The following is a 23,615-nucleotide window of genomic DNA, read 5'->3' as shown; positions in this document are numbered from 1 at the left end:
AGAACTTACATATAGAAACTGTCTTCCTCCATGGGTTTGCTGATCCACTGACCTAGTCCTGCTCGGGAGAATGCAGATGCAACTGCTCGCTTACTGGTCTGAAATATAATTTTCTTTCTTTGAAAGCTCTTTACCACAATACTGTAGCAGTAAATGGCTGCCAAGATCTAGTACAACTTAAGACACTCCTACATTTAATATATAATTTTTTTCATTCAACTAACTCCTCTCTTCTTTAACAGGTACTCAAGATGTAGCACTCTTTTATTATAGTGCAGTATTTCTTTTTATTCTCAAGTCTTTGACTTTGTAGTGTTTCAAGCACTAGTGAATTCTTTAGAAGAACTGGTGCATTTGAGAAACAAAAGCCCTTCTCTGGGCAGTATTAGTGTAATCAAGCAAGTTATTGCTCCTACTTAGAAAAGGCTCTTACAGCATCAGACATAATTACTGGAATTTTTGGGGGGTGAATTTTCTCTTTTGTGATGTGGTATTGGAATCAGTACCAATTGGACGAGATGTGACGCAGACATGCCATGGTGCGATTGTTAATACCCCCTGTACTGTACTGTATTGTACAGTACAGGCATACCAGATATTTGTGAACACTAATATTCCCTCTAGCACATCTCATAATTTATTAATACATTTCATAAATTACTAGTATGCATACAACTCCACCAGTTTTTATATTTAAAAATCTATACAATGATTAAAAAAAAATTCATTAAAAAATAGTGAGGGTTTATATACCTGCAGATATCATACACATTTAATACAGGTGTTTTTACCCTTGTCAAAATGTAATATATCTAAACAATAATGGTTATAAAGTATTCCTTAAAAGTCATACGTACTTGATAGTTAGTGGCAAGAGCTTTGATTTCGCCATATGAGAGACACTTAGCCGCCCCTGGGTCTACTTCAGTTAAGGTTGGGAGACCATCCAAAAGGTCAATAAATTTTGATAGGAACCGTCTCTTGCACAATCTAGAGTAGTTCTCCCCTTCTTGTCTACCAGTCATTGCATTAAGAACTTCCAGCTGGTTTCCTTCTGTGAGAAGAGGAAATTTGTTAAAGAATATATATTTATACTATACTGTACAGATATACACACAAGTACAGTATATAATTTCAGATCAAAAGGTTGTTCATAGTAAGCAAGAAGAGGGTTAACATGACATTTCAATAGAATAAAACTGACCACAATCCCAATTAACTGAGATGGTAGGAGCTTTTTGTGGTTGACGGGATTCAGTGGAACTTCCTTGATTCATTTTTGGCTGGTTTAGTTTGAATGGCGGTGGCAAACCCTGGACGGATTGCTCTATTCTGCCACAAACCGCTCTGTAAATAAATAGATAAATAAAATAAATAAATTTTGAAACTTCAGGAAATTCACAATACCAATTCAACTATCTTTCTGAGAATCAAACTAAATGCACCATACCCATGATTAAGGATTCATATACAGTATTTCTATTAGAATGTCTCGTTTTGAATTAATAGGGAGAACTTACCTGTACATATGTGATGCACTGAATAAGGATCCTAAGACTATAGATTCGAGGTATATAGGTTCAAGGAAGTGGGAGAGAAGTGAACCCTGCAGCCCAACTATGTTCCATCTGGCAATTTTATCAGAACACGACATCGTACGTAAACGTTCTCCTTGTAGGACTCCATCCCACGTTTGAATATTATCTGCATTAGCCTGAAAATTTAATTACTGTATTATCTGAATCAATAACAACAAAAATTATAGGTCCATTAAATTGCAATTATATGACACCTGTTGGAAATAAGTTTTTTAAGTCCCATAATTACTGCCTAAATCAATTAAATTTCATAATTAAAATTTCATCAAGAAACACACAGGAAAGAAAAAATATATATGCAGCACACTTCCTGCCAAACTCAGATGTTAAATATATCTCTTGTGTCCTTTTGATGTTATAAATATGATTACATACTCTGATGTTCCATAATTAAGCTTATATTGTCATGTAAATAGCCAAGTTTATTTTGATGGGTAGGCAAGCTTATCCTGATTTTATACAGAAAACTGTCAAATCTGCCATATAAGAATACCTAAACTTACCTTAATAGGTATTGTGCCCTCTCCAGACTCTATTTTTGTTCGAAGCAACCCACGACTTTGCCTGTTAGGATGTCTGTCCGTTCGATCAACTTCTTCTTCATGTGGAGCAAAGATTCTCGCATCACCACATGGAGCAGTGTTAATATAAAGATGAAATTTGTATTCTGGGCAGACTCGGAATCCTTTCTGGTCCTCTAATTGCTCAAATATAGTTTCTGCAGTTGATCCTGGATAGGAGAGAGAGAATGACTAACAACTCGGTTTTATGTGAATTTATACAATCCTTCAGACAGAAAAACAATATATAGCAGCTTCATATACAAGCATATTATTAATTACTCCCAGTACTTAAAACACAAATTTATTATTACATGAAAAACAAATCTGTAGACATAAGTGATTTGTCATTTATTTAACGGAAAAACTCGTCAAGACTGGAGGTCAGGTTAGAAACCATCCTTAAGTAACTGATTGGACATGATCTAATCCAGAAAGGTTTCTGAGGAGTAACCACCTGTAGGTCAGACAATCATCGTGTGTGTGTGTATATACTGTACTGTAGAGGCAGTACCCAAGTTACGAATGGGATACGTTCCTGGACCCTCTTCATAAGCCAGAGGTGTTAATCCCACAGTTTAGGTTAAAGCACAACCCTACCCATACAAAACAAAAAATTATCCCATAGATAACAAGTAATGTAAATGCAGTAAATAAAGTTACGTTAAAAAACATAGTCATGTAAAAAAAATGGGAATTTAGTTACAGCTTTGCCTATACAAAACAATAAAAATCCATACATAACAAAATATATAAATCCTGTAATTGAAATGATGTTAAACAATAAAGAATAATGAAAGTATAATGTAAAAGATGGGATTTTCAGTTACAGATTTTTTTATGAATATAATGGGGTCCTGTTTGTAAGTGCGGGTGTTAGTAACTCTGGGATTGCCTGTATATGGTATTAAAAAATAAAAAATAAATGAATATAAAAGCAAACAAGCATACAAACCATTCTTATATGATTCTGCAAGCTTTCCTAACTGTGAATAAAGGAAGTGACGAAGACATCTACGAGCCACAATCTCCGCATGGCAGTCATTAATACACTGGCCTTGAAGACTAAGATGTTCACCATTGATACACTTTGTGCCAGTCGCTACGCTTATCACCTGCAAAGAAAAATTTAGTTTTACGTATTTGATTACAAATCATATACAGTTTGTGAGGCATAATGGTAAAGGGAACAAGGAATGCACAAAATGATCACTGGTAATCCACAAAGGAAGGAGAAAAGTAGTAATGTGCCATGACTCCAGTATTGTCAATTCAAGACGTAATTTCGCAATCAAAAATGTTATAACCAGTGTGAAAATAAAAACTTTTTGAGCTCTTCATAATTAGTATATCTTGCTTTTTACAATAGCTTTGTTAAGGAATGAAGCTTCTTTAAAATGAAGTACACAAAAAACAATAATTAAAAACTGAAAAATTCATATAAACAGTTTAAAAATAATTGAAAAGTTTGTTTGCTTAGGTATACAGTAGGGTCGCAGAGTATGCACATCCATAGTACGCGACCCCACTTCCATGTGTCTGACCCCCTGAACCGCCCTTATGCTTGAGCCAACCCACCCAGCATCTCTCGCTAATGATACTTTCTTACCGAATCTCCCCCCCCCTCTCATAATTTCTGAAATGCATCCCTATGCCTCCTATGTTATACCAACCTCAAGTAACAATGTTTTACTGACAAAAAAGTGAAGTCATGGAATATATCCACTTCATTAACGAAGGTATTACTACCCATCCGCCCAAGCACACTAAGCAGAACAACTGTTGAGAGGAATTTACATTTTTCACCAAAAACATGACATTAAGTGGATAATGAGTTTAATTTTTGTGAACAGATTACAAAGCAGGCATAAAGCCAACTAAAAATGTTAACCCATATTTGTCATTATAATTCATTTTTTCAAACCCTGTAACTAGTAGAGTAAAACAGTTTTCATATTCATGAGTAGGCTCAAAATTAAGACAAAACCATTGAAAAGGCAAATAATAGAGAAGGAAGATTATTTCCTTGTAGTATAACTAACAAATAAATACTAGTCACACCCATTACAGTATTTCATGAAAGGTTAATCCCAAGGAAAATGCTTCTAAAATATGTATTGAAAAATTCTTCAGGAATAAACAAACCTTCATATCCTCCATGTCCTTTTCATTGGTCAACACAATACCTGCCAGAACCTTTCGCTTGGCAAGGGTTGGATTACCAGACGTCAGCTCTGAGAATTTATCACAAACCATTCTGAAAGTAAGTTTAGAACCACACAAAACTTTATTAACTTTCACAATCTTCTGTATCATATTTCTATAAACAAATTCTTAATGTCTAACAATTATAAGCAACTGTATACACACCTAATATGCCTAAGGCCCATTATCAAATTATGCACAGTACTGAGATTCAGCTAAGAGGTAATCATGCAACATTATACTGTACTGTACTTACTTTGCTACCCTGTCAGCTAATGTCTGTGGCATATGAATATTTGGCATGTTGGAGATGGGTGTGTGATGAAGAACTGCTGTAGGTGTAGAAATAACTCCATACAGCTTGCTAAGGGCTTGACGAGCAGCTGCTGCCTTGGCCAATTTCTTGCTGTTGCCTGTGGACAATGTACTTGGTAATAATGCGTTTCCATGAGAATAGAATTAGACGAAGTTCTTAAAGGTAACATGAAATGGTGGTATTAATGCACAGTTGGGTGCAATATGCATGTACTGTACCAGTGTTTTAGTCTGCATTAAAGCAGAGGTTAATAGAATATACTGATGCCAGTAATTATAAACTTGATGGAAAAAAGCAGAAACTGAGCAATTTTATATTATCCTTTTCAGCACCAATATCCTCCATAAGCTAACTTTGCCAGCTGCCCCTCACAGTCTTCAGGAAGACAGTGGGTTGACGAGACTGGAGTACACGATAGATAGAAAATTAGGGTACAGGTTTATAATGGACATAAAATCAGAACACATGATAAAATACAGAAAATATGGGAAATAAAAAATAAACACTACCTCACTCAATCTTGAACTTTAATATACAATGGTAACTACCTTGGAATAAGAGTTCCCAAATCACAATTGGTTAAACTGTTAACACTGGATAGGACAATTTTCTTCCACATTGCAAGTGACAGCAGAGGGTCACTCTAGCTGAGTAAGAGCACCATTCAGAGGCCATTTTGCACGACTTGAGGAACAGAATTTTGTTATTTTTAGAGAGTTGTAGGAAATAAAAATAAATAAAACTGTAAATAAACATGTTACTACATATATCTGCATTTAAGAGGACGTATATAGTTAACAACTTATTAAATAAACGGATTCTGATTTAACCCCACACAAATTAGCAGTTGGTCAATGACTAAGCTCAGGAGAAATTAGGAGAAATTATACACAAACCCAAGACGTGAGAGAGACTGAAGACAAAAGCACACAATTATACAATACTGTATATGGTTATGGGATTATTTTTCTATAATTAATTATTATTTCTTTATTATATGGACAAAGAATACTAGAGATGATTTTATTACTTTCCAAGTTGTATTGCCAAAGACCACTCCTATTTGGAATTCCCTTCAAGCCTACAATGATGTTTAAATACTAGTTGAAACTAATGTAAAATTTGATACCACCCTTTACCAAAGAAATGTACAGTATATGATATTATCCCTCCTACTCATTGAATTGTGTTTGATTTTAACATGAATGAACTACTGAGCACTGCTAAAATTACCAATAACACCGTACAGTAATTGTTCATGCTAGGTGGTTCTTCAGGCTAAAACCCCCGAGTTCATTTTTTGGTTTGTTTACACTTCAAGAAGCAGTGGAGGCTCTGGCGCTATTCACCCCATATGGCAAATGAACATCAGTATGTTTTGATGTGAACTTTTCAGTCTTCAAGTTTAAAGGAGAAACTGTAGATAAATGTATTCTTTGATGTAGACTGAGCTAAACTATTTTTTATTTATTTATTTATTTTTTTTGGGGGGGGGGGGGAACTTTTTGGAATTTGTATAAAATAACAAGGAAACTTTGAAATTATGCATATAGTGATATCATAAACAACAGCTTGACTAGCTACAAAGGCTAATTCAGTGATCCCCCCTCAAACATACACAGTACAGGTATATTTGACAAACAAGTATGAAGAAGATACCATAGGGACTAAACTGCCATCCAATAGGCAGGCTCTAACAAACTTCCTTTACTTACACACTGAACAGAAGAAAATTATACGTGAGGCAGCCTCAATAACGATTGAAAAGATCCAAGAGTTTTGGAATGATGTGGGATTCCCAGTCCAGCACAAGCAGGATGCAGTGAAGATGGAGAAGCTTTACTATCGGTGGGTGGCATTGAAGAAAAACGCCTATCTTAAGGTGGCAAAGCAGGCCAGCAATGTGGGACTTCAATGATTGCTTTGAAGATCTTTTCGACATCACCCACACCAATGCCCTCAACATCATTATAATCATCTAGGACAAACAAATTCTCCATGCCCAGTGTGAGAAGGGCCACATGGTTCTAAAACTAAAGAAGGAAAAGAAGCAAATGTACCTGTCCAATGAACATAACCGAAAGCGGAAGAAAGATGTAAGAATGGATAAGCTGCTAAAAAGAGTCGTGCTAGACAGCAGGAGCACATCGACTACTGCTGATAAAGATTCAGATGCTGATCCAGTTCTTAGGCCTGAGAATAAAAGGATAATCTTTTGGCTAGTAAAATGGGTGTAAATTCTTTAGATACATTGTAAATGCCTTTAAAATTAACAACACTACTTTTTTATATATAACAAAAAATGGTTAAACATCTACTAATCCAGAGGTGATGACATTTATACATTAAACAGACAGATGTTCAAAAACAATTTAAAGTTATGGTATGATACACATTTAAATATTTCTTACCCTTAAAATGTAAAACTGTACAAGTAAAACTGATCTACAACCCAGTTATAAAATGGCACTGTATGCATAATACAGTAATAGTCAAACCCTTGAAAATTATGCAATAAAACAAGTACAGTACAAGTATGTATCTTCAGTCATTACAAATGCTTTCCCCCTCTCTGGATGCTCCTACACACACACACACACGCACACACACATACACACGCACACACACACCATCACTGCTCCACTGTTTATATAGCACAGTTCCTGACAACCTCATGCCGTCCATTTTTCTTAAGAAACAACTAGCTTTCAAAGCACAAGCCTCCTTTTGAAGAGAATTATCCACCCAATAGTAAGGTCAAGGCTCTTCGAAACTCATTTGATGATGAAATTGCTTCGTTTTCTCCATGATCACCGGTCCTGAAAGAGGTTTACCCCCACCCCGATTCTCCTTTGTTTGATTCTGTTTCAGCATAAAACTTCATGTGCTCTTTGTCTTTAAAATGCAAACTGTAATTTCTCCTACCCCATACTCCTCAAGCTTACATTCAGTTTCACCTGCCTCGGTGAGTAGCTTGTCTGTTTTGCACTAACGCTGTTGGGCAATCGATCATTTTTTGGAAAAAAAAAAAAAAACTGGGGCAGGAACCAATATTTCACCTAGTAAGGCTGAGCACTGACTGGGGAGGGCAAAAAGGAGGTTGAAGATGGCAGGGAAGAACCATAGACAACACATTCTCTTAACAGTGCCAACCATAAGTAGCAGACCACATCCATTCCCAAAAATCAGTATTTCTATTAAATTGCATACACATAGAATCAGGAACTGTACAGTGCAGTTGTTGGTTTAGGGTTATACAAGACTAAGCTATCCAACCTTCTAATCATCTCCATAATTCTTAATGGGGAAATTGTAGCAACAATAAAAGATCAAGTATACAGGTGATGTTGCTCTGACTGCTGAATGATGAGTGAAATTAGATGACAAAATTCAGATTAAGTAAAATGCTGTAAATATGGAAGCCTTTGTCATTTTTAAATTAAAAATAAAATTAAAATTATTGTAAAAAATAAAATAGGTAAAAGGGAACATTAAAAGGTGGAAGATTTTGTGTACTGTACTTGGAAAGTAATACAAGTTGCGACACTGGAAATGAATGAAAAATTAAAATAATTTGTTTTTATTTATTATCGGAAATTTTTGATGAAATGAGGGTAGATATATCTGGGGCAAGAATATATTGAGGCAAAGAATGGCCTTCAGGTGTAACTACTCGAGGTTTATCATTTTTTGTTTTGTGGAACAAAATCAGAGAATTGAGTCCTGCAAGTAGACAAATGGATCATTTCTCGAGTTACACATTTTGCCTCGGATTTTCAACACTATTTGTGAAGGGAGGTTACAGGAGTATTTACAGTACAGTACAATACTGTAGTACCATATCAAAGAGGATCCTCAATTACTGTGATTTCTTGAACTACTTCCAAACAATTACAATTAAAGTCATTTTAAGTCTTTCCTGGATGACCAACAGATAAGATTGCAGTATCTATCAGTACAACTTTTACATCATTGACAGCGACAAAACTTGGTCCTGACCAATACCCGAGGCTTGTAGGAACTAAAACATTTTAAAGAGTTACCAAGATCCATCAGCTCCAGAAATTCAGTATTCTCCCCTAAAAATTCTCAGAAACAACCAAATTCTTCCACAGTTTTTGAACAGTGCCCAGATGACCAGAATGTTCATGACAGCAACCAAAGGAAAGAGACAGTGATCAAACACTTGCCTAATGTTTGATAAGGTCAGGGAATATACAAATACCACTCCACCACCAGGTGTATCTGTCCTGAGCAACTGAGAACATGGAATAAATAATGTGTCTTAGGAGGAGGAGTTATTTAACAACATTGAAGCCTGACTCAAAACAACAAGGTTTCAGTACAAATAAAATGTCCTAAAGGCAAATTCTTTCAAAATCCTAGCAACATACATCAACTTGAACAGGTTTATCCTCAGTGGGCCCAAAGAGAAGCACATAAGTAATATATTCAACTGGCTTACATAATTATCACAAGTAAGAGGTCACATGACTGGCTGCCACTCTGGATATTTCCATAAAATGCAGGACTGTATCTTATTTCATGGTTCTGTAAAAATTACAAATTAAGAGAGAAGGCTCAAATGTAGGTCAAGTTAAAGAAAAACCCAACATAACCCTTGGTTCATGTTACCAAAACACGTAACTGTCTTTCTTTATGGCTTGTGCTTTCCATACCCTTAGTCATATTCTCAACTTTCTGTTCCCAAATTCATAAACCGTACTACATGCCTTTATTATGTCCCTTAACAACATCGCTAATTTCAATCAACATTTTTATGCACTGTACAGCATACCTTTAAAATTTGCAGGGGTTTGGGTCTCAAAATGGCCAAATCCATGAATGACATTTTTGACATTTGCTGACCAGGTGGAGGTAGGGTTGTTACATTTTTTTTCTCGTGTGCAAAGAAATGTATACTGTATTCCCTTTGTGTTTGCCCTTAGGACAATTATTTATTTCACCTGTATTTTGTGTATGTGTGTGTGTGTGTGTGTACACACAAAACATACAAATAAATGATGATAGGAAAATCCTCTCACAAATAATGAGAAACAAGACCACAAAATGTAGAAAGAATGCAAGGAACAACTCCGTCCACCCACACACACCGCCACCCCCCCACACACACACACGTAAAAGAAATTACTGTCTCTAGAACGAATGGCTCCCTGTCCTAGCCGCGACAATGCCGGCAACTTTAAAACTACCCGCATACATGCTTGGGTATATCCAGGGTGTCCCATTAATAATCGAGGTCCGTGAATTAAAAATACGCGAATTGTCAGGGCTTGCTGTATATACAATAGACGAACATTTTACCACCTGATGGGCGGTTCAAATTTCACTAAGCATGGTTGGGGTACCCTTCCAAGGGAGAAAAAAATTTATATAGCAAGCTTTTAACACAACTCTATGCAAGAGTTGTGCATCACCACCACTATCATTCTTTTCCTGCTTGATTAGTGGCTAACTATAATACCTTTCAGGCATATAACTGAAGACTGTAAATGTCTGTCTGTCAGCAGGGGTGTGGAGTGGTGGCATTAACATCGTGACTGGCTACCTTCATCATGTGAGCTGTATTGCCACATATTTTATTTTACTTGTACATTACATACCAAATACAGTTACTCAATAATATAGTGCAATTAAAAATTTAATACGTAATTGATGAAAAAAAATATATTTGACTAATTTTAATTTACCAAGCCAACCTTTATATATCAATCTAATACAGTGGTCCCTCGGTTAACGAAATTTCGGTTAGCGAATTACCTTTCATGAGAATCTTCAATTCAGTTAACAAACAAAAATTCGATTAACGAAATCCTTACCAAAATCACGTTTTGCTGTGAGCATCAGCTGATGGGCTATTCTGCCAATTCAGTAATCTGTTCTATGTTTACATTCGTTTCCAATGGAGTAAATATCAATAAAAGTGTGCTATTTAATATTTTTGCATATTATATATTGAAATTATTAGTCATTTTAACATTTATTTAACATATTGATAATATATGCAGTACAGGGAACTAGTTTGTTGTGCACCCATCAGATGCGCGAGTCGGTCACAAGGCGTCAGTTGAAACTTTGAAAACAGTGGAGAGAGCAACTATTTTGTTGGTGTCTTGAATATTTTAGTATTTTTCATTGAAATTATTGGTCATTCTGAACTTTAGTTAACATATTGATAATATATAGCGCAGAGCAGTGTTGATTTGAAGAAAATAATCTTGAATTACACCTAGTGAACTTAAAATTTTATTGGTGAAATGACGGCATCAAGCATGGGTCCCCTGAAAGGTGATTTCTCCTCCATCCCCACTTCCTTCTCTTCACCCTTCTCCTCCACCCCACTTGTAATTCCCATCATCATCATCATCATCATCAACCAGGAACCTTCTACATACACACCTCAAAGTAAGTGTACTTTACTGCATTTTTTTTGTTACTTTGTATGTATTTTTCGGTGAGCTGGAACCAATTACCCAATATCCCATTGAAACAATGGATTCGGTTAACGAAATTTTCGGTTAAAGAACGACCTTCTGGAACGAATTGTGTTCATTAACCGAGGGACCACTGTACATTAAAGTGTGTGGTTATGGACTGAACAGCTGACTCACCCTCCGTGTGGCAGATGACAGCAGTACATGGAGAGCAAGGTGGTCAAACTCACAAACTCAAGGTCGAATTTGGGTACTGTATTACTGTACAGTACATACAGTACTTTTAAATCTGAAAACGTACCGATTTTTTTTACTTTAAGATACATTTATCGAGTAAAATAATCATAACTTTTTTCACACTAGTTCAACACGTTTTATTTGATACTAAATGTACTACTGGGAATATCAAAGAATATGAGAAATTTATCGAGTCAAATCATACAATACGCAACTATCTTATGCAACTCTTATTTTCTTTCACCCCCTAGGCCCCGTTGTGGGTCGACGACCTGTGCCCGGTGTGGTCGCTATTCGCGCACCCTTCCCCCGGTAGTACAAAGGCAATAAAATCATCATACAATACGCAATAGTGATCAAGAAGAAAAAAAAAGGGTCGCTACCAACCATTGCTTCCACCCCTCGCGCACGGCAGGGGGAAATTTAAAAATTAATTATCTTCCAAATGCTGTAAGGAGTGTTTGATGCAGTTAAAGAGTAGTATCGGTAGTACAGTCTACTGTATTGTATTTACATGCACAAAATATGTTCTCCCCCCCAAAAAAAGTTTATAATGTATGGTTCAATAAATGTATGAAATTAATTAAAAATCTCTTCTTGCCAATATATATACTGTATATATATATATATATATATATATATATATATATATATATATATATATATATATATATATATATATATATATATATAATATATATATATATACATATATATATATATATATATATATATATATATATATATATATATATATATATATATATATATATATATATATATATATATATATATATATATATATATATATATATATATATATATATATATATATATATATAACCCAAGTGGTATTAATTTGTCTCACCTGTGCCCTCGAACAATTGGCCTTCCACAGTAACTTGGAAAGTGAAGGTCTTGGCATGCGGCTCTCCTGACTCTTGTTTCAGCGTGTACTCCACTCCCTGCCTTAACTCATTTAAGAGCATGATGGGATTCTTGGATGTCTGTGAAGGTCCTGAGGGAGCTGTTGTGGAAGTGGGACTGGTGGACACTGGAGAGGAGTCCATTGTGATTGTAGTCGTTCTTGACGGGGTCGTCTCCTGTAAGCCAATGCACTGGCACCCTTAAGACGGCACAAGGCCGTTCCGAAAGAAGGTTTGGCACCAGGCTTCACACCACCACTTTTGCAACCAACAAATATACAGCCCCCATCAGCACGGGTAGGACTGAGCATGGGCAAGAAGAAAGAAAACACAAGAGGGAACTGCACTCTTAAATTCCTTAATCAAATTGTAAGAACAGAGAGAGGGGACTACACCACACATTAACTGAAAAACAAAACTGCAGACGCTGGCAGACATCAACTACACCGTCAAAATACAACCAGGATAATTCAGACCACTCTTGAAGCCATTTAACAAAAAGCCTTCATATCAGAAGATACATCGGAACATATACAAGATGATTAACCAGCGTTAACCTCAAGTCTGTAGGCTAAGATTGGCAACTTTAATATCTAGATGCACGAAGGAGTTATGCATCTGATACACGTGACTGAAAACTTCCATCTGACTGAAAACTTCCATCTGACTTTTCCCAGCGACCACTCAACCAATATCCATTCAGTACGATCAATGTCCTTTTCACCAAACCGAAATTTACCGCTTTCTATTTTTTTCTTCACTTTTATACGTCTTTTCCTTTTACAATGAAGACAGTAGCCAATCATGAGCAACAAAAACTCCCCATCCAATAATTGTCTCATTCTTTCATCTTGTTATAATGAAGGATAGACAATAAAAAGAAGCAAACATACTTTGTCTCATTCATTCTTACTGCTGCAAGATGTGTTCTGTCAAAGTATTTCCCCAACACAGCAAGATCTAAAATATCCATCTGATTTACCTCTAATGCTCCCAGAAGCTAGTTAACACCTAATAACACCATATCCTTCCCGAAAATTACTTTAACCCACCCCCTCACTCTCCATTTTCTCTTCTTCATGACCTTCGCCTTTATATTAGAACACTCTTGTTACCCCTATTTTACTTCTCAATATGTCCACACCACTTGAGCACACCCCCATCTCTTCTCTACTCAACACCTCTTCACAATTATTTCGATATTTTTCTGTTCATTCTGTTCACTCCACACACTTCACTAAAGCACATAATTTCTGCAGCTTCTAATTTGCCCTCTCCTCTTGCTTCAAAACTCCACAGATAATACCCATCCTCTGATAAGGTTCTCTCTCCCTACAGTTGTTAATGGACCTATTGCTTTCTTTCCCTCTGCTACTCAGGGTTTTGATCCATTATTAATTTTGATCATAAATCCACCCCCATTTCTTGTCTAACTACTAGTCCCGCTTGATTACCTATCCTTTTTTATGCAATAGGTGCAAGTTTTCTTTTTCCTCAGTTTAAAGGTTAACATTACCATGCAATCTTTTTGGCAAGTGTTTCTAGCACTTTTGTTGTACTTTTAACGTATATTTTATTTTTTTCATGAAGGAGACATACCATGACTAAACAATCTGCACAGGACTTGATACTCAAAATCTTGATACTAGAAAAACATCCTCCAGAGACAATTAAAAAAATTCCACACTTAATGTAAAAGGCTTAAAAATCTTTTCCAAGTATTTTGGAAACCAAATTTGTTACTAAATAAGACCGAACAAAAGACATCCAAATGTTTGAGCTATTGCTGAAAAAGGACATCTTGTATATTTTTATTCACAGTTGACCTGATGAGTGGCTGGAAAAATACTGTACAATCATTCTCAGCAGTTGTCTCAGCATGCAGCAGTCAAGTCATCTTCTGACTGTGACAATTTAAAAAAATTTGGACTGGGTTTTACATAAACTTAAGATCTCCCACAAATCTGACAATCATTATCTCTCAAAAATTTTGTTGAGCTATGGCTCAATCTGTCACACTGCCAGTGGAATGACCATTGACCCTTGTGGTAAACTTTAAACCCTGACACATTTTACTTAATTGTAATAATAAGCAATTCTTTCATTTCTTATTTATACACCAAGTATTTTATCTAATTTCTTATATTATCCCAATGGTAATTTCATGATGTTTTTTGTTCTGAATCCATCTGCACTTGATAGGAAAGCTGCAGTCCAGTTAGTTTTAGATAAAATGATCAACTCCCCAAATTAAAACTAATATTAATAGGCTTCATTAACTGTGTACACAGAAATTTATACTTGAAGTCTGGTGGCAATGCACTCACTAGAGCAGAAATTATTGTAGAGTAAACCATTCATCTAGATGTTTACATGAAAAGCACCGACAACATATCCCAATAATCTTTGTTAATCTAAATGATAACATTGAAATTAAGATAGTCCGAGGGGTTTGCAGTACAGTACCTGTAAGACAGTTACTGTATACACATTTTCCCATATCTAGAGTAGCTCCCATTTTTAATATCAAAGATACATCAGATAACCAACCATACATTGTCACAAAGTCAGTCAGGTGCCACCAAGCCTTTGTGGCACCTGACTTGCTTCAGAATGCTAATGTTCACCATCTTACTAGAGACCTACACATTCTTAACTATACACCGCCACCTACTTGGAAAAGTGCAAGGTGCATTTTACCCAGATCTTGTTTATTATGCAAGATAGTTGAAATAAACTCTGAAAATCTTTGTAAAAACAGCAACAATATCTTGAAGATATGACATGTTTCATTATCAACAACAGTCACGCACTGATGGAACAATAACACAACTATTAAAAAAGAACTAATCAGAAAATACTCAACATAAAAATGCATAACTAAACTTTCTATGCAACATTTGCCCAAGAACAAACATATCCTCAGTCCAAAAGAATGCAAAGATTAGCTAACGATAAAATGAAGAGGCAGTCACTAATTCAGGCAGCATTCCATTGCAATACACAAAGCAGCAGCAAAATACTCCTGACAATATGATGGTGCACTTCAGCTTACGACCCAAATTCATCTATCTACTACCAACGAATCTTCCCGATGATCGAGACCATACAACACCCTTGCTCATTATGGGAGCATGTTTGTATATTTACTTAGTCACACGAGTGATGGGTTGAAGCCTGGAAATGTGCCAAATTAGCCACCTTCGGTTATAATAAAGTAGAAAATGGAGGAAAACTACTCTTCTCAGAATTGCTTTAATATAATACCTAAAATAAACCTACCAGTAGGCAAAATGATTCATAAAAATATCAAAGGCTATCAAGCAAATTACTTAAGGAATTGAAAAAATATTTTAAGATATATACTGTATATATATGAAGTTATATATATTATGTATTTACATAAAGTAAATCTACTTACAGAAAAAAGGGACTTAAAATGCCAATAACTCATAAGACAAAGAATTCTATCAGAATTTTAAACCATATTAGTAAACTAAGAATGGGCTGTGAAATGGCTTAAAAATAAACACAAAAGAAAAACAAAATCTCAAATTAATTGTTTGAATCACCACACTTACGCCTACAGCCGAATTTGTTCCAAACCCTGGTTCAGACACATCACTAGTGAAGTCTTGCACTGCTGTAATATTAGTGCCAAGGGCTTCAGCAGCATCTGAAGCATTGCGGAACTGAAGAAATGACCTGAGGGCAGCTTCGGCTGCAGAGTGTTTGGCTAGCTTCTTACTGCGCCCTGAACCTTGGAAAACCTGACCATTGAGCTGGAAAGATAATCATAAAAGTCAACCAATGACAATATGAACTTGATATGATCACAAATGAAGGAGTGACACTGAAATGGTTATTTCTTAGCCCATAATTAAATAACATGTATTAGAGCACCAAGTCTGAGGGTTGGAAACACACATCCATAAACATTAATGGCTGAGATTAATACATTACTAAGTTTTGCCTTCTCATCATAACCCAAATAAGGATCAAAGAAGCAAAAACCACTACAGTACTGTACTTGTGTAGAAGGTAACAAGTTCTGACATCATAACAGTATGTGTAAATTAGGTTTACCCTTTTGTAAACCCAGTCTTCTATCTATTTAGTTCCAGCTAACTTCTATGTTACCCACTGGTAGGAGGGAGAACAACTTGTTTAGTTAAAGGCTCAGCCATAAAAATGAGATTTCAGAATAAATTCTTCATCTAAAACCCAATGCCCTGAACACTGTGAATCACATATCAGAAGCCACCTAGAAGATGGGAGGTGGCATTATATATATACCGTATATACAGGTTGGACAAGTATTACAATACTGAAATTAATTTTGAATGCTCACTACAGTTTCAATAAATTTATACGGTGACTAACATCAAATTGACATTCTGACATTAAATTGCATGAATGTTGTCAGATTGTACTTTCAAGTGGAACAGAATTATTCTATCCAAATTTGTACCATTTTTTTTTAATTAATCCAGGAGGGTTTACTGTACCCTGGCACTATTTTAATGGTTGAATATACTGTACATGTTTCCTCATCTTTTTAACCAATCCTTGTCTGTTAAAAATTAAGAACAATAAAAAAAGTTCCCCTATTAATGGGCTTTTGTTTTCTGTAAGGGCAACTACCTATTAAGTCCGGTGATTGTGATATGCATAAAACAAAGGCTATGAGAAAACCAAAAAGATAAGACACACAGACATACCACGATATGCTCCATACTGAGGGTATACATAAAAGAAACAGCTAATGCATGAACGAGGAATTGTGTCAAGATAATCCTGCATTGTTTAGCTTCCACACGTAGCCTGTCACTTCAGCAAACTACGATGTGTACAATATGCTAAATTTATTGTCTAGTAGTGTAATCAATTAACTAAAGACAACCACTGACCAGTACTCTACCAATTTACAATAAAAAAGGGGCTATGTTTCGCAACTGATTACCCCATAAAAAACTGCTTTGAAAGTGCATATAAAAGACACTATGGGTGAAAGATGGCAAATTGTCAATGTTTCGCTTATTTGCATGATGTTTTCTTGAATATTACACAAATACAGTAGTATTATTTGGATAGGTGCAGAGGAAGCTCTGGAGAGGGTTCAAACTGAATCCTTGTTGAAGTTCAACTTACAATTTGGAAACAACCATTATTTTTTTCTTTACAGCATTAACTCTCAACCCATATTCTCCATCTTTTTCCACTAATCTGTTAACCAGTTTTGTAATGCCTCTTCACTATCTGTGATAAAAGCAGTATCACCTGCACAACATATACAGTATTTGGTATAACAGTACTTTACCATTAACTCTTATTCCTTCATTGTCACTTATAACTCCTGTATTTGCTGTACATGTAAAAAAATACCACACAGTTGACATAAGACCACAGATGCAGGCACTGATGGACAAATTGTGATAACTGCCCTCTCAGTTATATCTTACAGATCGGTTAAAACCATGAATGAAATTTCTCACCTCTACAGTCACAGTGAACACTGGAGCATGGGACGGCCCTTCCATGCCCAGAGTCTTGTATATCAGGCCAGGACGCAGCTCATTGAGAGTACTGATAGGATTCTTGGGCTGTGGCGGCCCCGTCTTCCTCCTTTTGATGGCAGGCTCTGAGTGAATGCCAAGAAATTATACATCTACTCTTTACACTTACATTGTTCTGATACAACAGTACGAATATAGTTACCAAGTGTCAAATTACTGCTGTTACACTACATTTGATGAAAATGACAGAATGGGTTCAAAGAGTAATGAAACTCAATACAGTATGTCAAAAGAGTATAAAATCTCAAATCTCCTCCCATATACCTGTACACTAGTGCAATCAAGAATCATATTTTAACCAAGTACCAAATCTCTGGATCTGCAAATTTTGGTATAACTTTATTAATAAAGGTTGAATTCAGAGCATAAATGACTATTCATTCACTCACCATTTTGTGCGTCTGGTAACTCCACATCGCCTGAAACGCTCCGCTTCAGGGCAGCAGCTCTATCCCCTTCACCATTTTCTTGTCCAGTCATCATGTTACCCACATCTCTGAGACCATTTTGGTGTCCAACATCAGCATTTCCTGGAGAAAAAGGAGAAAAGAAATAAGTTTTCCTTTGTATGACCACCATTTTCTAAAAATCTAAATTTCTTGCTTTACAAGAAAAATAAAATGTTACCCATAACACAACAGCAACTTAAAATGCACGTAAATGAGACTATCCACTGTATGGAGCACATACAACCTGAGTGCACAAAGCACCACTATGGTGAAAATCGAGATTCATTCATAAAAGGAAAGGGACACTACCTCTGTATCCCAAGAGAGACTCAGTTACTCAGAATAGATGTGGCAATACGGTCGAATTTACTATAAAGTAAAACTATCCACGCATCACTTCATGTGGGACTGGCAGTGAGGGTGGTGGGCAGAAGATCACAGAGGAAAACACCAGAGGTCTCCATTTTTTTCTGGTGCTTTATCCAACCTGGTTGTACATACCTCATAAGGAGCTAAATACAAAGGTTAACTAACCTAAGTCATGAGGCCAAAACAACAACATTGTGTTCCAGCAACCCAACCCTAATAATTTTATGATAAACAACAGTATTTCAAAAACATTTCTATATTCAAGAGACTTCAACCTACCCCATTTTTTCAACCCATTACCAGAAACACAGGATTTTTATTTCAGGCCCTAATATACAAATACAGCTCCTCCCTGACTTACAATGGGGTTAGGGACCCAAATCCAGGTCGTAAGTCGAAATGGTCGAAGTCGAAAATGCTTAATACATAGAAAATCTAAAATGGGTGTCTTTTTCTTCTCAGCACCACAAAACCCTCACTTTTAAGCTTGCCAGCCATTTAAAGTGAATTACAAACGAAAATTTTGTCTGTGTATTGACGTTGGGACTCGAAAATACGTAACTTGACAAAATTTTGGTACAAATGAGGCAGGTCGTAAGTGCGGGTGGTCGTAAATCGGGGAGGAGCTGTATATTGGGTCATTTTGTTGCAAAAGCAAGATGCATCTGTATGTGAAATTTCCAAACTTAGCAATACTGTACTGTATGGTGCTTAAGAAATGGAGGACTGACCCTAAAATTCCCTTTTCTAGCAGTCCATAGGCAGAGGGTACTCAAAATTAAGATTCCTATAATTTTCAATATAAGTGCAGAATGAATTTTAGGTGCACCAGTATGTAGGCAATGTGTGGATGTGCTTCCCTTACCTTAGCACTTGGATACAGCTGATAATTTACATTGTAAAGCACAGATTTATTAACGTGTAAATGCTATTAATCTTACCGAATACTTGGTGAAAATACAGTTACCCCTCAGCCACGTGTCCTACTGTCACAATTTCCCAGGCTGAAGTGATGTCGCTGTTGCAGACGATATGTGCAGCTGGAAAAATTAAGTGCACAGCACTTGATGGACTGCTGTGCAACTGTGCAGCTTAGACGGAACACTGCTCATAATAAAGGGCAATTTACCAAGAGTCCCCCACTAACATCAGCTATGGTGAATTTGTTAATTTAATTGGATATACGTACCAATTACCTTCCCAACGTTTTAAGCTGTTAACTTCGAATAAGGGGGACTTGGTGATGGTTGCTCCTAACAGCTGGAGGTCTTACTAGACACGATTCCTTTATCAGCATTCACCAAGTTAAGGCTATCCTCCGTCATATTTGATTCCAAGTCAATAAGCTACTTTCTGTTTAGTTCCAGCAGTTATGAACTCAAAGAGGATGGAAGTTGGGTTCCAAACAGCCTGTCTACTGTACATGCTCTACCAAGACCAAGGGATTTTAGGATCTATCCTCCATTTCTGGTATCACCCTTAAGACATGAGGCTCTTGTAATACAAGTTCAGCTAAAAGAGGAAGGTGGTGGTGTCACTGAAGCTCTAGGGTTTAAAAGACAACAATTAATCAATGTTGACACTATATTGTACACTATATCCACTCAGTTGCCAAATGTTTACCAAGATGTCTTCCTGAGTGAGATAAAATAAACACTGATAGACTGCAATCACCAACCAGTCTACACCAAAGAATCAAACCCGAGAATGAATCCACGAGAAGGTTACCATCTAACACCTAACCTGCATTTAAAACCTGAATTCTCAGTACAGTATACAGTATGCTCAAATGTACTAAAGAACGGTAAATTGTTTAGAGGCTACGAAACGAAAGTGAACTTAAAGCATAACTGTTTCTTCATAGAGTGCTCTTGGTGAAGTAATTTTGAGGACCCGTTTAACCCATGAATGTGTTGGTCTCTATAAAAGTAGTTTTTCATGTCACTGAAGGATGAGCATCAACATTGACAACTCTTTATTTTCAAATGGCCCGCCTGCAGATGTCACACTTGGACTGGCATTTTATTATAACAATACACCTATTCTTCTCCTGTAATTGCACCAAACATGAATGGCATCTCAATAACAACACTTTATTGGGTAACAAAAATAAGCTAACCAAACCTGGCACAAACCTACTTATATTCTTTCATATTTTGGTTTATTTAACTTACAAGGTAGATTAGACTGGTTGGTTGGTCATCTACACCATAAATGGTTTAATTTTAGCCTTTTTTTTATTTTATACATACAATAAATTTAGAAGGAAATATACAAATCGCCAATTGGGTCTTGTACCTAGCGACACTCAACTAGGCCCACATAGGTACACGTACACAGTGAGAATGTATAATCCTGCTCGAGATAACCACTTAAGATCTAGTTTTACACAGCGGGGAGACATCACTCACCAGGCTGGGCAGAGTTGAGACCATCAGCGTCGCCGGCCAGTGCTGTAGGACCGCCAATCCTCCATTCTTCGTTTCCTTTTCCACCTCCCACCGCTCCTTTGTCTTTCTCCCGTCTCTCTCCACCTTCCCCGCTCGCCCACATGACCCCTACGTCTGAAGCAGGAACTTCCATACTTAGAGATTGACGAAGACTAACGCCAAACAGATATATTGCACAAAACGTATAAAGGTAATTTTGTCGACGGCGGACTCCAACGTGTAAACAAAATCCATAAGCAGTGAGGCGCGTGCGCTGATGGCCGTCGCTGCCAGATACTACTGGAGTGTTATTTAGAAACTTACTCCCTAAATGAAGTACATATTTGAGTCATAAGGACAGTGAGAACAATTTCCGTGGGATGGTAATCAGATTTGTTGATCATCTTAGCTACATGTGGGTTTAAATAACTACCAGCCAAAACAGCATAGTACTTTAATTTCTGAAGTTAAAGTCAGAACAGTTGAAACTGGAAGGAACTTTTAGACTAACTGTTAGTATACAGAGAATTCCTATCATGTTTCTGTACTTATACAGTAGCCAGTTCCAACGCGTTCCCACATTTTATTATGTTACATCCTGAATTTATTTTTCGTATTTAAGTTTAATGATAGCGCAATTTGAAAATACAAATTTTACGTGTTACTAGTGACAGCCCTCATATACCAAAATTTATCGTCCATGGTCATATTGTTTCTCACAAAGTATCCACAGACAGTTGATTTAGCTACTGTACATGGGTGACATTGACATACGAACATGACCACTGAAGTCAAGAAAATTAACTTAGGTAGATTAAGGTAATTGCTGATCTGCTGCACCTTGAGTTTAGTTAACGAAGATATTAGTGTCATTGTTGAATACAGGGCGCCGTTTAATAGGGTGCTGTGATCACTTTCACCCTGCCAAGCTCGCTACACACGACGCTTGGCCACCAAGGGTCAAAATAACTAATTTTCAAAAGTCATTACTTAGGGTGTAAACATATTTCAGAAATGAGATGAAATCACCCTTAAACTCCCTAATTCACCGAAACCCTGTCCCTACCAGTAACAGCTTGTATAATTATACTGAAGAGCATTTCTAGTCATATGTTAAGTGAATCAGGCGCCGCTGGCTGGGTATTATTTACACGTTCTAAAATCACCTCTCAACCAGGATTTCCCCTACTTGGACTAAACTTCTCAAGCATCTAACTCCCTGTTACCTGTAATTTGTTCTCTGTTGGCACTTGGGCGCACCACATCCTTTACAGTTCCTTTGATATCCATCACCTCTCTCAGCAAAGATTTCAAGTCCTTTTCTACTGAGGCAACTCTCTCTGATAATAGGGCGAACACGTTATCGTTGACACCATCGTATGACCGTGACACACAACACACTCGGTTGTCTTCAATATAGGTAATTTCCTCCTCTTCTGCGGGGCTTCTTAGTTCAGTCCCCTCAGAATCTGTTTCTGTCAGTGAATCTCTTTGTTCAGTAACCTCAGAATATCTCTGCTCAGTCACCTCAGAATCACTTTGTTCAGTCACCTCAGAATATCTCTGTTCAGTCACCTCAGAATTTATTTCTGTCACTTCAGAATCTCTTTGTTCAGTAACCTCAGAATATCTCTGCTCAGTCACCTCAGAATCACTTTGTTCAGTCACCTCAGAATATCTCTGTTCAGTCACCTCAGAATTTATTTCTGTCACTTCAGAATCTCTTTGTTCAGTAACCTCAGAATATCTCTGGTCTGTCACCCCAGAATATCTCCGGTCTGTCACCCCAGAATATCTCCGGTCTGTCACCCCAGAATATCTCCGGTCTGTCACCCCAGAATATCTCCGGTCCGTCACCCCAGAATCTCTTTGTTCAGTAACCTCAGAATATCTCTGGTCTGTCACCTCAGAGTACCTTGCAGTACTGACGCCCCTACACTCATCACAAGAACACTCTTCAAAGACACCATTAAAACTGTTACTGCTCGCGCTGTATAAATTTGTAGTGGGCTGATGTTGTACATTGTGAGCTTTATGTTTTCTTGTACCCCCACGGGAGCGTTTTTTGCGACCGTGTGCTCCTCGTTTCTTCTTAGGCATTTCTATCAGCTGCCACACACATATACATTATCAAACCCATCAGGGGATCAATATACTAAGTAGACGCAGCTCAATATTGCACTTCTCGCAGGCACAAACACAGCCGTACTGGACGTGTTCAAGTTAGCTCCGTTGGGTGGGCGCAATACGTGTCGCTTCGCTCCTCCCCCTCCCCCCTCATGTGACGGACTTGCTGTTCTTACTGAAGTCATACCTGGTAAAAGTGGTGTAAGCTAAGAGCCCCAGTAAGTGAGGTTCGTTGTGAGATTGTACTGTATTGCTGTACTGTATTGCTGTACTGTGTTCCTGTTCTGCCACAGCCATTTCTTGTCATTTTCTTTCTTACCTTGAATCTTTTTATAAGCGCTGAATCATGAGCCCCTTATCGGCCACAG

At 36.9% G+C, this 23,615-nt stretch overlaps 1 protein-coding gene across 3 annotated transcripts in view; it reads right to left on the bottom strand.

The window, feature by feature from the left end:
• LOC121864023 (double-stranded RNA-specific editase 1-like) overlaps window positions 1–23,358 on the bottom strand; it is a 29,121-nt gene extending 5,763 nt beyond the window's left edge. The window contains exons 1-15 of one of the 3 annotated variants that reach the window (XM_042362903.1): window positions 22,858–23,357; window positions 22,347–22,740; window positions 21,103–21,255; window positions 18,263–18,403; window positions 17,793–17,938; window positions 15,879–16,079; window positions 12,240–12,474; window positions 4,620–4,776; window positions 4,304–4,415; window positions 3,114–3,273; window positions 2,102–2,328; window positions 1,521–1,714; window positions 1,205–1,347; window positions 858–1,054; window positions 10–98 (exon numbers count right to left, since the gene is read on the bottom strand). In XM_042362903.1, coding sequence (XP_042218837.1) covers window positions 10–98; window positions 858–1,054; window positions 1,205–1,347; window positions 1,521–1,714; window positions 2,102–2,328; window positions 3,114–3,273; window positions 4,304–4,415; window positions 4,620–4,776; window positions 12,240–12,474; window positions 15,879–16,079; window positions 17,793–17,938; window positions 18,263–18,403; window positions 21,103–21,255; window positions 22,347–22,740; window positions 22,858–23,220 — 2,912 coding nt within the window. In that variant the 5' untranslated portion in view covers window positions 23,221–23,357. Of the gene's footprint in view, window positions 1–9; window positions 99–857; window positions 1,055–1,204; window positions 1,348–1,520; window positions 1,715–2,101; window positions 2,329–3,113; window positions 3,274–4,303; window positions 4,416–4,619; window positions 4,777–12,239; window positions 12,475–15,878; window positions 16,080–17,792; window positions 17,939–18,262; window positions 18,404–21,102; window positions 21,256–22,346 lie in introns of all 3 variants that reach the window. The other 2 variants (XM_042362902.1, XM_042362904.1) reach the window with 2 other exon arrangements.
• Between the last annotated feature and the right edge of the window lie 257 nt (window positions 23,359–23,615).

Source organism: Homarus americanus, unplaced genomic scaffold, assembly GCF_018991925.1.
Source record: "Homarus americanus isolate GMGI-L3 unplaced genomic scaffold, GMGI_Hamer_2.0 scaffold36849, whole genome shotgun sequence".
NCBI lineage: Eukaryota > Metazoa > Arthropoda > Malacostraca > Decapoda > Nephropidae > Homarus > Homarus americanus.
Note: the sequence above shows the minus strand (reverse complement) of the source record. Positions and strands in the feature narration are given on the sequence as shown.